General features: G+C 36.1%; 1 protein-coding gene across 1 annotated transcript in view; it reads left to right on the forward strand.

Moving 5' to 3' along the window:
* LOC150075838 (protein Obscurin-like) overlaps positions 1–18,432 on the forward strand; it is a 598,361-nt gene that overhangs the window by 192,553 nt on the left and 387,376 nt on the right. The window contains exons 21-23 of the mRNA XM_090387723.1: positions 4,776–4,951; positions 8,765–8,870; positions 11,529–11,701. Of these exons, the coding sequence (XP_090243849.1) occupies positions 4,776–4,951; positions 8,765–8,870; positions 11,529–11,701 (455 nt within the window). The remainder of the gene's footprint in view (positions 1–4,775; positions 4,952–8,764; positions 8,871–11,528; positions 11,702–18,432) is intronic.

Consider the following 18,432-nt stretch of genomic DNA (forward strand, 5'->3'; position numbering starts at 1 on the left):
CATGTGTTATAGGTCTAATGAATCTGATGAGTATAATGAGCAATTGTGCAGAGAAATAGAGTGGGCAAGTAAACCAGAGTGTCTTGTAATGGGGATTTTAACTTTTCAGATATTGACTGGAACTTGTGGATTGGTCACTTGCACACTGGTAAGACTTTTGTGGATTTATTGGATGATTGTTTTCTGCAGCAGTATGTTCGAGAGGCAACCAGAGAGGGTAATACTCTTGATCTAGTTATCAGCAGTGATCATTCATGTATTAAGAATTTGCAGATAAAGGAACCACTATGTGGCAGTGATCACAGAGTACTGATGTGGGATTTACTTAAAGATATAATTACCATCAGGAGTAAAGGAAAGAGTTTTTGCTTCCGTAAAGGTGAGTACAGTGTCTCAGACAGTTTTTAAATCCTGTACAGTGGGATCAACTGATGATGTTACCAACAGCAAATTCTAAGTGGGAAGCATTCAAGGAATTAATCGTGGAAGCTACTAAAAGTTTCATACCTATTAAGAAATATTCAGTCAAGGTTTAGGCCTAAATGCTTATCAAATGAACTAATGAGACTCGTGACAGAGAAGAAAAATGCATGGGATGCATATAAATTATCAGGCGACACAGAAGCCTATGACAGATATAAGCCAGTCTGTAATCAAGTCATAAAGGAGGTTAGGCAGGCGAAGGCAGATTACGAGAAATCTTTGGAAAAGGATGCTAAGAAAAACAGCAAGCATTTCTTTACTTATATAAACTCTGAAAGGAAGGGGATGAATCTGATTGGTCCACATGATATCGATGGTTCGACTTTTGATGATCCTGCTCAGATAGCAAACAAACTGAATGAATATTTTACCTCTACATTCACACATGAGGAGTTATTAAGTTTTGAAAATGCCAGAAGGTTATCAAATTGTAGCAGGGTGCTTAATGATTTTGTAATAACTGAGAGCAAAGTGGGGGAGAAATTGTTGAAGTTAAACATAAGAAAGGCACCTGGGGCAGATGGGATCTATCCAGTTATATTAAAGGGCATAAATTCAAATTAAGGAAAGACTGATGTAGAATAGATGTGCAGAAATTTGCCTTTAGCCAGCAGGTGGTTAATTGCTGGAACAAACTTCCATCTGTCGTTATGGAAGTTGATAGGTTAAATAAATTTAAGGAGGAACTGGACAAACATTTAGAGGGATTTGTTTTGTAATTTTTTTTTTTTTTTTTTTTTTTGGCTGATGCTGCATAAGCTCATACACTTGCTTTCTTGCATCACATGCCACTATTACTACTGTTACTACTACTGTCAGTCTCTTCTTATTTTTAAAAGGTCAATGAAATCACAAAGATAGGATGGTTGTATACATAATACAGAAGGCATCTCAGCTGATGTATGAATTTGAAATGTTTTATCTTTAATCTGTTGTGTTGAAGGTTAAATGTGGTGCTTTAGTGTGCAATCTAATAATTGGTCTCAAGTGATTCAAACACTGAATCATTTCTTAGGCATGTCCAACCCACATCCTTTGGGCAATGTCTGGCCCATTTCTTCATATTGTGTGGCCTATGGCCATGCAGGCAGTTCTAAATATTATGCACTGCACCTCCCCTTTTTCCTCAACCTTAAAACTTAATAGTTAATAGTTTCACATTAACTATAATATTTGAAAATATTTGTTCTTAGTACCCTTTGATGTTTCTGTATTGCTTTCTTATGATGTTTGTTTGCCAATTAGTGGGGAAATTACTGAAAAGACACAGGTTGGTGGCTTGGACCAAGGTTACACCAACACTCTCTTTGAGAGTGCTCACATGCAACCTTAAATTACGATATTTGTGGAAATAGGCATTCATATTATTAGGAGAGAAAGACCTAGAAAAGCTTATTTAATACCTGTAAGGAATATGTCAGGGTAGTAAATGGTAATCAAATTTAATCTGCTTATAATAGTATTAGCAGAAGTGCTTTAAACTAAATGAATGAATATGAGCTTTTGGTTAGGTTATATAACACTGATATTGTATATCTAATTGAAACATGGTGTTATCTAGATATAAGGATGAAGAATTTCAATCTGGTGAATACGGTGTGTACATCGTATTCACCATAAAGAGCGTCAGAGGAGAGTAGTAATACCTTTATTCAAAAGATGCCTGAGGACAACCAGATCATTTCCAGAATCCGATCAAACCCGGGTGGAAGTTGAGTCTACAGCATAGGTTTACTAGTATTATAGGGACAACAATAGTGAGGATGGTGTTACAGGCCAAATAACAGCACACAGTATGATAAAAATCTCTTTAGGCAACTTGAATTAGCATTAGCATTAGTTGAGGCATATGATGCAAGAAAGCAAGCTTATAGGACATCAGCCAAAAAAAAAAAAAAAAACCTTCCCATTTCACCCATCTGGTCACTCCAAATGTTTGTCTAGTCAGCCTTAAATTTATTTAAGCTATCAACTTCCACAACAACAGATGGAAGTCTATTCCAGCAATCAACTACCCGTTGGCTAAAAGCGAACTTCCGCACATCTATTCTACATCTGTCTTTCCTCAATTTGAATCTATGCCCCCTCAGGTTCTTAGTCTGAGCAAGGGGAAGTATTCCATCAGCATTGAGCCTGTTCAAACCATTCAAGGCCTTATACACCTCAATCAGATGACCTGGCAGGTGTCTAGTCTCCAGATGCTGCAACTTGCAGAACTTAAGCCTTTCTTCATAAGCACACCCCTTTGTTCCTCTCACCAATCTTGTTGCCCTTCTCTGTACTCATTCTAGCAACTCTACATCCTTCCTAAAATGAGGCCTCCAGACCTGTATACAGTACTCAAGGTGTGGCCTGACCATTACCTTATATAAAGGGATAATCACCTCCTTGTCTCTGCTAGCAAAATTCCTATATATCATTGACAAAACTCCATGACCTGCTCTGGCAGCCCATCTGTTGTTGTTGTTATTTGGTTTTTAGGAGCATTAGCAACTAAGGCCATATTGTTCCGGCGATATATGGTGGTCATTCCCTGACCTTTCCGCTTTCTCCGTATTTGGTGGTCATGGGCTCAAACCCCAGCAGGACCATTGCTGCTCCTGCCGAGCTGGCTATGGAGGAGCCACAGCCCATCTGCACTGCTCAGAGAACTTCATATCTGACTGTACAATTACTCCCAGGTCTTTTTCATTCTCCACATCACTGAGTGTAGTACCACACAGTTGGTATACATTTCTCTTGGGTTACTGTTACCCATATGCAGTACTTTGCATTTGTCAATGTTAAACTTCAGTTACCACTACTCAACCCATCTTCTTAACTTTTCTAGATCCTGTTGCAGTAGCATACTGTCTTTAGTGTCATTAACAACCCTGCCAACCTTTGTATCATCTACAAACTTGGATATTAAGCCTGATATACCTTCATCGATGTCATTGGTAAATACACAAAACAACGATGGGCCCAGCACCAAACCCTGGGGGACTCCACTAATAACATTAGTCCACATAGAGCAGTGTCCATTTATTACCACTCTCTGCTGTCTCTCACTCAACCATCCCTTTACCCATTGCAGTAACTCATTAATTCATCCGACATCGATTTAGGCCTGATCCTTGAACAGTATTCTTAGTTGGTATGAAAAGCCTAGTAGCCTCCAAGACTAAGCCCCTGAACACTTCCCATTTAGAATTCACAATTGGTAACATCATCAGTTGATCACACTCTATAGAATTTAAAAAACTGTCTGAGACCTCTGTAGTCACCGTTATGAAAACAAAAACCCTTCCCTTTATCCTTGATGGTAGTTACATCTTTAAGTAAATCCCACATCAGTACACTGTGATCACTGTCATCCAGTGGTTCCTTTATCTGCAAATTCCTAATGCATGCATCGTTATTACTGATAATCAGATCAAGGGTATTACTCTCTCTGGTTGTGCTTTGAACATGTTGCTGCAGAAAACAGTCCTCCAATAAATCCACAAAAGTCTTGCTAGAATGTGAGTGACCAACCCACAAGTTCCAGTCAATATCTGCAAAGTTAGAATGCCCCATTACAAGACATTCTGATTTACTGGCTCATTCTATTTCTGTGCACAACTGTTCATTGTACTCATCAGCATCATTAGGCCTATAACATACTCCTACTCTCATTTTTCCTTTTCCAGTGTTTATGTCGCACAAAACAGAATGAGCGATCAAGTCTGATTGCACCATTTTATAGATGGGAAATCATGAACCACCACCAAGTGACATTAGATTTTTGAACTAGCTGGATGACCTATTTATTCCAACATGATAGAATGGGTACAAATGTCCTTGATCTAGTTCTCACCAAGTATCTGGGCAGCATCAAGGATGAGACTGCAGATAAGGGAGCTTAACTGATGTAAATAAAGAATGGAATAGTTACGGTCTTCCATGAGACATTGATTCAATTGACAATTATAAACATATTTAAACTGACAGTAGTATTAAAAAAAAAAAATGAAAGGTAAGTATCAGGAAAAATTAAAAGGAAATTGCAACTGCTAATTCATGGGTACACCTTATATACCATCTCTAAGTTGTATCTCAATCAAAATAAAAGATTATAAAATAAATTCTTATTCTTAATAACTTCTTTGTTAAAATGAAAAATATATTTTTAACTAAATACAAAAAATAAGTCTCTTGTATTCAGTTTTTTATTGGTTGTTCAGTTTATGTATTTATCAAAGTGTAGTTCTTTTTAATAACATTTTCGGGTAAATATTATTTGTTGTATATTACTATGTACAATTTTGTAGGAAAAAAGGTGAAAAAGAAATAACAGCTGGAGATCGTATTCGTTTTCTTGCTGAGGATGAAGAGTCTTATACTTTAGTGATCAAGAATGTAAAAAAAGAGGATGCAGGAGAATATGTGGCTATTGCTAAAAATGCTTTAGCTGAAGCAACAACTTCTTGCCAGCTGGTTGTTACATGTATGTATTATTTATGTTTACATGAGATGTTATAAAAAGATAATATATAAAGATAGTTCAAATATGAATTAGGTTTTTTTTATTTCTGGCTTATGAAGAAATTTAGAGATGTAAAGCAGCTATGATAAGATTATTGGGCGGAAAGGTAACTACTTAGAGTAGATGTGGCAAGACTAGTTTAATTAATACTCAAAATCATGTCTGAAAAGTGCCAAGTTCATTTGCATAGTACTTGTTATGAAATTTTTTCAATTCATTGCAGCAATTCATTCTGTAGAATTTGTAGATAGACCTGTCCAGTAAGGTAATCCTCAAAAATAAGTGGAACATTCAACTGATCATAGACGGGCATGGGGACTTCATTTCCAACCAAACGTGGGAACTGTGTGTTGTTGACTCATCTCAAGTGAATCGAGCTTCGTCACTAAATAGGATGTAGCAATGTAAATGGCAATTGCCATTCAGTCAGTTACAAAATTCCAGCCATCAGGTAGAATCCCCAGATTCTAGGTGTCAAACACACTGCATGTGGTACCTTCTTTGTGCAATGTTCTCCATACTTGATTGGGAAACACTGAGATGCATGGATATCCTTCATGTGCTAGCACAAGAACTACACTGTACTGCCTCAACGATGCCTTCTTGCTCAGCCAAATTCACAAGGGGAAAACAAATTTCATAATCAGAAATGCCAACGTTTGCAGTGGCATGACATCAGACTGAAAGAGGACTAAAGAAAACAGTGCCACTTGCACTTAACAATTGAATATAAACATCAATAAAGACAGATTTAGCTTTTCAGATTATTTATATGAAATGTAAATAGATAGTAGTGCAATAATTGCATCATCATAGCGGGAAAAAATCCATATTAGAAACACTGATGAGCACACTGGATGTCATGGTGGGCACAACGTTGGACAGCAAAGAGTTAATGCTAAGACCATTAAAGAGTTAGGTGGCAAAAAATTTAAAAATTACTAGGAAGTCAATAGTGGATCTGAAAAATCACAAAGCTTCTTAAAAATACATTTAGAAGTTAGCAGAAAGATGGCAAAAGTGTTCAGATGTTATTATCTTGAGAAGCAACAATATTTTTTTATTGATATTTGCCAATAAAAAAAAGTGTTTGTTAAAAAAGTTTCACATCTATTGATTATGCAGCCTTTACCAGATTACGAGCAGGTACAATTAAGTGTGTATAGTGATATTTTAAAAGGGATTTTGATTTTTTTTTTTTTTTTTTTGTTTATTGATAAAATACTTTGAAAGATAACTAATTCCATTACCAGTCACACATATTCTAAGAGGTAAGGCCATCACACTAATTTGAGAGGTTTGAGACTTATGGAATCCAGACATTTATGGAATTATTTACAGAATAGGTTAGCATTTATGGAATCCAAGATATAAGCAGTTATGTATGGAACAGGCTGCGTACAGATAGACAGATTTTTAATATATATTTTCTTTAATTACATTATTAATAATGAAGACTAATGGGATCATTGGTTAATTGATTTCATTGATTGATTCGCTGGGACCATTGTATATCCTGGGTATTATTTTGAAATATAATCTAACTGATATTTTCATAGTAACATAGAAAAACTGTTTTTTCATATGCTGGCTTACAAAGAACTTAAAAAAAACTTTATTCTTTAAAATTTTATTAGGTGATTTATTTATTATTATTATTATTTTTTTAATATTGCCTTACTTTTGAGAATAAATTTTATCCAGTAAAGCGGTTGATTAAACCACTAAATGAACAGTAACGTTATACTAGTAGTTCCTGCATTATGTTGTATTTGTGATTATGTTCTGGTTATGATATTGTCCAAGTTATTATTATTGAAGGTGTTTCCATCATTACATCCTTTTATGTTTATCAAAAGTCATATTGTATTGTATTGTCTAAAATTTTCACACACATTTTTTTTTTTTTTTTTTTGAATTTGTTTATTCAGCTTTTATGTAATATGAAATTTAAAAAAAAATGTTTTGATTTTTGTGTTCAAAAATTGAATTGATTTTTGAATACAGTTTTCAGGAATGTTCACGTTATGTGAGCGTAATGTGAAACATGAAATATAATCTTACCAATCCTACGGGATTCCCTGTAATTTCTTGATAGTGGTACAATCTGCCTATATAAATTAATCTTCCAAAATATTTTCTAGATATAAGAATTTGTTTTACTTTATTTGCTTTACATATATTTAAAAAAGCTTGTCAATAGTACTTTGTCTATTAGTTCTTTTGTTTCCTTTGTTGTTAGCATTAGCATTAGCATTAGCATTAGTAGAGGCATTTGATGCAAGAAAGCAAACTTATGCAGCATCAGCCAAAAAAAAAAAAAAAAAACCCACTTCCACTTCACCCCTCTGTTCGTTCAAAATACCTGTCCAGTTGAGCCTTAAACTTATTTAGGCTATCAACCTCCACCACAAGGGATGGAAGTCTGTTCCACCAACCAACCACCCGCTGGCTAAAGGCAAATTTCCGCACGTCTATCCTACATCTGTCTTTCCTCAATTTGAATTTATGCCCTCTCAGGTGATTTTTCTGAGCTAGAGGAAGAATCCCATCAGCATTGAGCATGCTTAAACCATTCAAGGCTTTATACACCTCTATCAGATCACCTCGCTGGTGCCAGACACTGTAATTTGCAAAATTTAAGCCTTTCTTCATAAGAGCAACCCTTTGTTCCATTCACTAATCTTGTTGCCCTTCTCTGTTCTCGTTCCAACAGCTCTACATCCTTCTTAAAATGAGGCCTCCAGACCTGTACTCAAGGTGTGGCCTGACCATTGCCTTATATAAGGGGATAATCACATCCTTATCCCTGCTAGAAAAATTCCTGTATATCATTGACAATACTCCATGAGCTACTCTTGCAGCCCGTCTGCACTGCTCAGAGAACTTCATATCTGCCTACACAACCACCCCCAAGTCCCTTTCATTCTCTACCACTGTCAGTGTAGTACCACAGAGTTGATACGTTGCTCTGGGGTTGCTGTTTCCCATGTGTAGTACTTTACATTTGTCAATGTTAAACTTCATTTGCCACCTCTCAGCCCATCTGCTCAACCTTTCCAGATCCTGTTGCAGCAGCATAGTGTCAGTAGTGTCCTTGACAACCCTGCCAACCTTTGTATCATCTGCAAACATGGACATTAAGCTTGATATACCATCATCAATGTCATTTATAAATACAGAAAACAATAATGGACCCAACACTGAGCCCTGAGGGACTCCACTAATAACATTAGTCCACGATGAGCAGTGTCCATTGATTACCACTCTCTGTCTTCTCAGACAGAGATTAAGTATTGTATTAATACTTACAATACAATACAGAGATTGTATTAAGTACATTAATACAATACAGAGATTGTATTAAGTATAATGTGTATATACTTAATGAATATGTATAATATTTTAATATTATACATATTCATTAATAATGAAGACTAATGGGATCATTGGTTAATTGATTTCATTGATTGATTCGCTGGGACGTATAATATTTTAATATTATACATATTCATTTATAATATTTTTTTCAAAGTTGTATATCAAAATCTTCCAAATGGCTACATGATAATTCATGATATTTAATAATAACAGAATAATACTTTTTCTTTGATTAAATAACTCTGTAAATTTACTCTGTATTTGAAAACATTAACTTTTATTGTTAAATTAAAAATTAAATTAATGGAGATTTAAACTTTATGTAGAAACATAAAGAAAGGGTACAAGGATAAAATTGTTATATTATTAAATAAATATTTTTTTTTATCTCAGCTCCTCCTGCATTCCGCAAGCCTATGAGTAATGTGTCAGTGATGACTGATAATCCAATTAAATTTGAGGTAGAAGTAGAAGGTACCCCAACACCAGATGTTAAATGGTAAGTACTAATGTCTTCAAACAGGCCTATGGGGCTGGGAAATTCCATACTGTAATAATTAATGATAAACACCAGCCAAGAAATTAAACTGAAAATTTACTATAAAATAAAATAATATACAGTAATGTAATGAAAATTAAATAAAATACAATAAAGATTAAAATATAGTTACAATATAGTTAAAATATAGTTAAAAGCAGTAAAATTATCTAAAATAAACTGGGTTAAAAGCGATAAAACAATGAAACCTGGAGCTTTCGGAGACTGCCGTCTCCTTCTTCAACAGCATACTACTAGTGCTAAGACACATCCTTAAGTAGTAGGTCCATGGCACTCATGCATGTAGTCATCAGACACATGATCGACATTCTCCATGCACGTGTCGGAAACGGAAGTGGCTCAGGAACGTGTCAAACAGAACCGGTCATCCCTTCTGAGGACAACTGCCTCAAACAGGGGGTGTAAACGGGTCCCCCTGTCCCTATTAATAGTATTGTGACTGGATGAACCGATTCGCAAGCTCTTGAGCCACTTGCATTCCCAAAATCCATGGGCGCGGTCAGTAATAATGTCATTGGGATAGTTGAATTTAATTGGAATTGGAATTTAATGAGAGAATGTCTAATTTTGCTGATGATGTCATGGCAGGGTGGTTAATGACAATAATAAGGACATACTACTGCAGCAAGATCTAGAAAAATTAGACAGATGGGTTGAGAAGTGGCAGTTGAAGTTTAACATTGACAAATGCAAGGTACTGCATATGGGTATCAGTTACCCCAGAATAACATACCAACTCTGTGGTACCACACATGGAAGAGTGGAGAATGAGAAAGATCTTTGGGTAATTGTGCAATCAGATACAAATTCTCTGAGCAGTGCAGATGGGCTGCTAGGACAGTTGATGGGGTTTTGTCAATGATACACAAGAATTTTGCTAGTAGGGATAAGGAGGTGGTTATCCCATTTTATATGGCAATATTAAGACTATTTCTTGAGTACTGTATGCAGGTCCGGAAGCCTCATTTTATGAAGGATATGATCTATTGGAACAGGTGCAGAGAAGAGCAACAAGATTAGTGAGAGGAGAGAAAGGGTGCTGTTACCAAGGAAGGCTTCAGTTCTGCAAATTATAGCATCTGGAGACTAGACACCTGGAGGAGATCTGATTGAGGTGTTTAAAGCTTTGAATGGATTGAGTAAACTTAGTGCCGATGATACCCTTCTTCTTGATCAGACTGCACACATGAAAGGAAATAAATTCATATTGAGGAAGGATGGTTGCAGGATAGACATATGAAGTTTGCCTTCAGTCAGCAGGTAATTTGTTGGAACAGGCTTCCATCTGATGTTGTGGAAGTTAGTACTCTGAATAAATTCATGGAAGAACTAGACAAACTATTAGAAGGATAAAAATAGTTGATGTTGGGAAGAGTTGTTATCATTATTATTATTATTTTTTTTTTGGCTGATGCTTTCTAAGCTTGTTTTGTTACTTAATTTGCCACTGCTAGTACTAATGTGACAAAGATCTATATAAGAAAATATTCTCCAAAATATACACTTATGCATAAAAAATGAATTTGGAAAATAAATTTTATGAAGGACTTCAGGTACTAAATTTGATACACAAAATATGTTAATCCAAAAAGATGTTATATGCATACAGATACATGTATGAATAAAATACTATTGATAAGTGCTTCTCTATTTTTATGAGCTCGTTATGAGCTGCACCTAAAAAGTTTAAAATAGCAAATGAGGTTAGTCTCTCTCTCTCTCTCTCTCTCTCTCTCTCTCTCTCTCTCTCTCTCTCTCTCTCTCTCTCTCTCTCTCTCCCTCTCTCTCTCTCTCTCTCTCTCACTCTTTGTCATCACATAAATGCTATGGTTGAACAGTGTAAGAAAGTGGCTAAGAAGGCATGTTGCTTTTTCAATGATTTACCATATCCTTGCATCTAAAGGGTGAGAAAGAAGTTATACTTCCACTATATAAGCCAATGATGAGATCACATTTTGAATATCATGTTCAGGACTGGTAGCTGTATCTACAGAATGACATTGAACTTGATAGGATACGATGACAACTTTTCTGGTGAGAATAGTAAAGGGATGTTCATATGGGGGAAGAGACTATGAAAATGTGAGTTTCATGGTATAGAAACTAGGCATTTTGTGAAAGATCTGATTGATTGAGTAAGGCATTGAAAGGGTGGCATAATGTGAAAAACAGTAATATTTTCACATTGAAATAAAGAGCAGAAAACAGAGGACATGAATACAAACTGTTAAAGAAAACTAATGGACTGGACCATAAAGCTTGTTTGATCAGTGTGTTTTCTGTGAGTGGTCAAGGTGAAAGATAAAATTTAAGGGGCAGCTGGATCAGTGCCCTCTGATGGTGGCAGATAGAGGTTGAAAAAAAAATTATTTTTTTGACTTATGTATTAAAAGCCTATCTTCTTTGCATCCTTTGGCCTTTATTAATACTAATAAAATGAAGAATGAAGTCATGAATATTTATCAAAAATTTGCATTTTTTGTTGTTTATGTGAAAAGGTTTTATTTATGACAATTTTTTTGCTTGTTCTTATATATGAATTTTGTTATTTTTATGCATATCTTTCTTTCAATAACCTATATATTTTGCTATCTACAGGTTCAAAGATGGTAAACAAGTGCCTGAAAGTGAGAGAGTAAAAATACTACAGGAAGAAGAAGCTTGTTCACTTTTTATTAAAAAAGCAAAGCCCGAAGATGCTGGCAACTATTCTTGTATTATTAGTAATGATAATGGTAGTCAAACAGGATTTGGTGCTCTAGTAGTAAATGGTATGTAAAAAGTCAAACAGGATGACCAATAGATAGAGATATAAAGGAATAATCTGCCTCTGTAGGTGGAAGTTTCTTCCTTTATATAGTCCTTTATTTTTTTATATTTATATATTTTTATTTATATATTATTTGTTTTAAAATTTTGATTTTTATGTTCTCTACATTTATTTTTCTCTTCTGAAATTTTAAGTATGGTTTCTTATGCAATAGAGTAGCTGTGTTGTAATGCAGAAACAATTTAAAAAATAATATAAATTTATTTATGAAATTTATGGTTATTAAAATGCATTTCTTTTATTTCAATTTAGTAATTAAACATCTGGTAAATATTTTCTGGTCAGTTTTAAAATTGTCATGTATTAAGACATCACGTGATGGCTCTATGTTGTTGTTGTTGTTATTTGGTTTTCAGGAGCATTAGCAACTAAGGCCATATTGCTCCGGGATATGCGGTGGTCATTCCCTGACCTTTCCGCATCCTCCGTATTTGGTGGTGACGGGCTCGAACCCCGGTCTAATCAAGAAGCATGTGCTATGCACTGCTGCTCCTTCCCACCTGGCTATGGAGGCGCCTGATGGCTCTATGTATTAAGATATGATGTCCTTATGTAATTTGGATAGTTTATTTATAAAGATGATGTCTTTGTTAAAGGATTGCACCAAGTACTTTGTAATTTGTTTTTTTTTTTTGAATGATAGAGGAGTAAAACATCTACAAAAAAAATTAAGGAACAGTGTGATAAAATCATTTGTATTGCCAGTAGAAAAGTTTTTAAATCAATACAAATGTTCATCAAAAAAAAAAAAAAAAGAGGTGCCATGCTGAGCAAGAGAATTTTATTGTAACATGACAATGCTAGGTCATGTGTGTCCTGTAAAACTGTCAACTGTAAAATATTTAGAAATTTCCCTTATAGTTTGGATCTGACTACAGATTTTTAGCCTTTTAAACCTTTTAGCCTTGAAAATGCAGTTGAAAGTGTCAGTTTTGGAGAAACTGAGCTTCAAAACAAGTGATGAAGTAGTTCAAACCTGGTTTCATGTGCAGAGTAAAGAGTTCTTTTTAGAGCCATCACGTGATGTCTTAATACATAAGGACAATAATTCGAATGCATTGTACAAGAAATATGCTTGTATAATGCATTTGAATTGGAATTCACATATTGAAAAGAAAGGAAATAACATTGAAAACTAATACAAAAACATTTTCTTATGTGATTTATTAGTTCTCAGATGGAATTTGTTTTGTAAAGATGGTATTCACTTAAATATAGGAGAATAAACATATTTTGCTAATGTATAGAATGTATTAAGGGTTCAGGGAAACTGCTATTTCAGGAAGTTGGCATGCAGTTGGCTCAAGTGAGCTGCATGTGGAAAAATTGCATTCATCCTATCTGAGAGCACTAATTTACAACAACCATTAACTTCATTAAACATTGAAGGAGAAAGTGCAATAGAAGAATAATCTATCAATAATTGAAAACCACATGGAAAAACATATGAGTACCTACTAGTCATATACTACTCATGTGTTTATAAGGACTACATCAGGGTTGTCAAATGCAACAAAGTACATTATTTTTATTTGTCTTTGCAGGAATGCCTGGAGTACTGTAAAAAAAATTAAATGAACTTAAGCTTTTGATTAATCAACTAATGCTGGACTTACACTCTTTGCAAGTTGGGAGAAGGACATCATTATCCCTCTTTACAAGGCAATGATTAGGCCATATTTGAAATATTGTATTCTGGTCTGGTGACCTTTTTTTTTTTTTTTTTTAATAAAACCCCGAACACAATAGGTATTAGACCCTATAATACTTCGTACCATGCATGGGCTGAAGGTTGAGAAGATGAAAGAAGAAACTTGGTGACGTTAGACTTTAACTTCTGTATACATAGGAAGGAATGTTGTTCTAGAAAACGAAAGTTGAATGAATAAATGAGGAAGAAGAAAAGTTGGTTCTGTGAGTTTGAAGTTGTACAGTAAAAGGATGTTGACTGCGTTGGAAGAGAGAGCAGGAATTATAGAAGGCCACTCATAAGAACAGTGCCCATGGAAGAATCTGAAGAAAATGCAATGCAGTAGAAACAGAACATCTCTGAGACAGAGTGGAGACACTCCATTAGAGATGAGTTATTAATTAACTTAACTGCCCTCTTTTGAATAGAATATAGAAGCCTGAGAGAGGTTTTGGGGGCACTGCCCCAGATGTTGGAACAATATTCCATGATATGATTTATTTGCGATTTGTATGCAGTGAACAGCTATTTGTAAGAAAAGTAATTCTGAGAGCGGAAAGAGAAATTTTAGATACAGTGGAAGCAATATTTGTAATATTGCTTCCACTGTATCTTCTGAAACTATAAGGTGGAATGCAATGCGCTATCATCAGCAAAACAATGAATAGGATTTTCAGTCAGTGGAAGAAGGTCATTAATATATAAGAGGAAAAGAGTGGGAGAAAGAACTGAACCTTGGGAAACACTAACATTAGTGCAGAAGTTAGAAAACAGAGAGCCATCTCATCTAACATCACCTGCAGTGAGTGTCAGAAGAAAACTAGATACCCAATTACAAAATACAGTTGGAAAACATATTTAGATGAAGTAACTGCAATATCTGGGATTTTTTTTTTTTTTTTTTTTTTTTTTTGGCTGATGCTGTATAAGCTTGCTCTCTTGCATCATGTGCCACTTCTGATGATAGTGCTAATGATAATAATTGGATGGGAGGGATATGTCCCCTTTTTAGGGACTGGCTGGATACGAGCAAAATGTTCTAAGAGTGAAGTGGGAAATTACTGGCTTCAGTAGTAGGGAAAATCATGGAGACAATGATCAAGGGTGGAATTCAGTATCATTTAGACAAAAATGGAATTTTTGAAGGATACTCAGCATGGTTTTGTAAAGGGAAAGTCATGTTTAATTAATCTGATTAGCTATTTTGATAGGGTCACTCAGGAGCTGAACTTAGGGAATAATTTCAACATTGTTTATTTGGATTTCAGCAAAGCATTGACTCAGTCCCACACGAGTTGTTACTTTATAAGTTGGAACAGGTTGGATTCACAGGGAAATCCTTAGATGGATAGTTGGATGGCTTCAGGGCAGGAGGCAGAGAGTTGGGATAAATGGGATAAAGGAGGCAGCAAAGGAAGTAAGCAAACCCTTAGCCATAATTATGAGAGCTTCCTTGGACTCAGGGGAAGTACCCATGAACTGGAGATGTGCAAATGTGACCCCAATTCACAAAGGAGGATCAAAGGGCGACACAAGTAATTGTAGATTGGTTGCAAGGAAGGTCCATGGTGTCTTATCGATGATTTATCGAACAATTGCGAGTAGAGATAAGGACTTCATAATTCCATTATTTAAGCCTATTGTTAGACCACACTTGGAATACTGTGTTCAAGTATGGAGACTGCACCTAAAGAAAGACATTCACACATGAGGAGTTATTCAGCGAGGGGAATACCAGAGGTGTGTACTGAGAGTAAAGTGGAGGAGAAATTGTTGAAGATAAATACAAGAAAGGCACCTGGGGTGGATGGCATCTATCCAGTTATATTAAAGGAGGCAGCAAAGGAAGTAAGCAAACCCTTAGCCATAATTATGAGAGCTTCCTTGGACTCAGGGGAAGTACCCATGGACTGGAGATGTGCAAATGTGACCCCATTTCACAAAGGAGGATCAAAGGGCGACACAAGTAATTATAGACCTGTTAGTTTAACTTCTGTTCCTGGAAAATTAATGGAGGCACTGGTTAAAGAAGCACTGCAGGATCATTTAGACAAGACTTCAGTTATAGCTTGGACACAGCATGGTTTTGTTAAGGGGAAGTCTTGCCTGACCAATTTGATTGGATACTATGATGCAGTCACAAAAGAACTGGATGCAGGGAATAACTTTGATATTATATACTTGGATCTTAGAAAGGCTTTTGATACTGTTGCACATGGAAGGCTGCTGCACAAATTGGAGCAGTGTGGCATTGGAGGCAAATTGCTGCTATGGATAAAGGGGTGGTTGAGGAGGAGAAGACAGAGAGTGGTAATCAATGGACACTGCTCATCGTGGACTAATGTTATTAGTGGAGTCCCTCAGGGTTCAGTATTGGGTCCATTATTGTTTTCTGTATTTATAAATGATATTGATGATGGTATATCAAGCTTAATGTCCAAGTTTGCAGACGATACGAAGGTTGGCAGGGTTGTCAAGGACACTACTGACACTATGCTACTGCAACAGGATCTGGAAAGGTTGAGCAGATGGGCTGAGAGGTGGCAAATTAAGTTTAACATTGACAAATGTAAAGTACTACATATGAGAAACAGCAACCCCAGAGCAACGTATCAACTCTGTGGTACTACACTGACAGTGGTAGAGAATGAAAGGGACCTGGGGGTGGTTGTGCAGGCAGATATGAAGTTTTCTGAGCAGTGCAGACGGGTGCAAGAGTAGCTCATGGTGTATTGTCGATGATATATAGGAATTTTTCTAGCAGGGATAAGGAGGTGATTATTCCCTTGTATAAGGCAATGGTCAGACCACACCTTGAGTACTGTACACAGGTCTGGAGGCCTCATTTCAAGAAGGATGTAGAGATGCTGGAACGAGTACAGAGAAGGGCAACAAGATTAGTGAATGGAACAAAGGGGTGCTCTTACGAAGAAAGGCTTAAATTTTGCAAATTACAGTGTCTGGAGACTAGGCACCGGCGAGGTGATCTGATAGAGGTGTATAAAGCCTTGAATGGTTTGAGCATGCTCAATGCTGATGGGATTCTTCCTCTTGCTCAGAATAATCACCTGAGAGGGCATAAATTCAAATTGAGAAAAGACAGATGTAGGATAGATGTGAGAAAATTTGCCTTTAGCCAGCGGGTGGTTGGTTGGTGGAATAGACTTCCATCCCTTGTCGTGGAAGTTGACAGCCTAAATAAATTTAAGGCTTGGCTGGACAGGTATTTCGAACGAACAGAGGGGTGAAGTGGAAGTGGTTATTTTTTATTTATTTATTTTTTTTTTTTTGCTGATGCTGCATAAGCTTGCTTTCTTGCATCAAATGCCTCTACTAATGCTAATGCTAATGCTAATGGGTATTCCTTAGATTGGGTTGACATAAGAAGTGAGGTTTCCCAAGGATCAGTATTAGGACCACTGTAGTTTTTGATTTTCATAAATGACATCGATGAAGGGATAGAGGGCTAAATTTGCAGATGTTGTAAAGATTGGTAGAGTAGTTAATGATCACTGCCAAGCAGAGCTTCTTCAGAGTGACCTAGATAGACTTCAGGAATGGTCAGAAAAATGGCAGCTATGTTTTAATCCAGCAAAATGTAAGGTATTGCACCTGGGGAACAGTAACCCCAAAATAACCTATACACTTGGCAGAGTTGAACTAAAGCCAGTAGTGGAGGAAAGTGACTTGGGTATTATGATATGGTCAGACATGAAGTTCTCCGAGCATTGTAGATTGGTTGCAAGGAAGGTCCATGGTGTCTTATCGATGATTTATCGAACAATTGTGAGTAGAGATAAGGACTTCATAATTCCATTATTTAAGCCTATTGTTAGACCACACTTGGAATATGGAGACTGCACCTAAAGAAAGACATTATGCTTCTTCAAAGGGTCCAAAGATGGGTAACTCGCCTGGTGAGATTGGCAAAAGGGCATCCATGTGAGGAAAGACTTCGAATATGTGGGTTGTAGAACTTGGGAACTAGGCACCTTAGAGGAGACTTGATTGAGGTGTTTAAAGCTCTGAGAGGCATAAGCAAAATGAATAAGGATGAAATTTTCACAATTATAAATTATTCTTGAACAAGGGGGCCATAACTTCAAGTTACAGGGGGGAGATGTGTAGACTGGATTGCAGGAAGTTTTATTTTAGACAGTGAGTTATAAATTATTGAAATAAGTTACCTACATGGGCAGTAGAGGCTGACAGTTTGGGGGAATTCAAAGGTCAGCTGGATAATTACCTATGGGTGGAGGGAGACACATAGGTTGTCTGTTTCCTTTTCTCTTATTATTTTTTTATTATTGTTACTATTTTATTTTTATTCTTATTATTTTATTTATTTTTGTTATTTTATTTACATTTTTTATTTTATTTTATTATTATTTTTTTTGGCTGGTGCAACATAAGCCATAAGCTGGTGCAGCATAAGGCTTCCTTGCACCATGTGGCCATTGCTAATACTAATAATAAAATTTCCAAGCAGAAGGGAAAACACCTTTGGAATAAGAAAGTAAAAAACGCAGACAGAACAGGTGTAAGTTCAGCAGCACAGGCTTTGAGAACAAGTAGAGAAATGCCACCAGGACCTGGCACTTTCTTAGCATCAAGATTGTTCAAAATACTTCTGACATCCTTTTGATGGAATATCACAAGAGGCATTCAATGGAGTGTACTGGGAATGGTGGGAGGTGGCTCACCAAGATCATCAATACATGAGTTAGAAGAAAAATAGGATGCTAGCAGGTCAGCTTTATCTTTAACTGAAATGGCAACAGAACCGCCTGATTTTGACAGAGGTGGGAACAGAGATGGGCAAAAGTTACAACCATTAGCTTTGGCAAAAGACCAGAATGCTCAACTACCACTTGGACAAGAAGCAAGTTTTCTACTCTTAGCCTGTTAAAAATCCTGTTTGGACTGAATAATTACTGCTTTACAATTGCAAGCTTTGGTGTGGGCAGAAAATGTACCTGGAG

This window comes from Mastigoproctus giganteus, chromosome 13 (genome assembly GCF_048544385.1).
Source record: "Mastigoproctus giganteus isolate SK-2022 chromosome 13, ASM4854438v1, whole genome shotgun sequence".
Taxonomy (NCBI): domain Eukaryota; kingdom Metazoa; phylum Arthropoda; class Arachnida; order Uropygi; family Thelyphonidae; genus Mastigoproctus; species Mastigoproctus giganteus.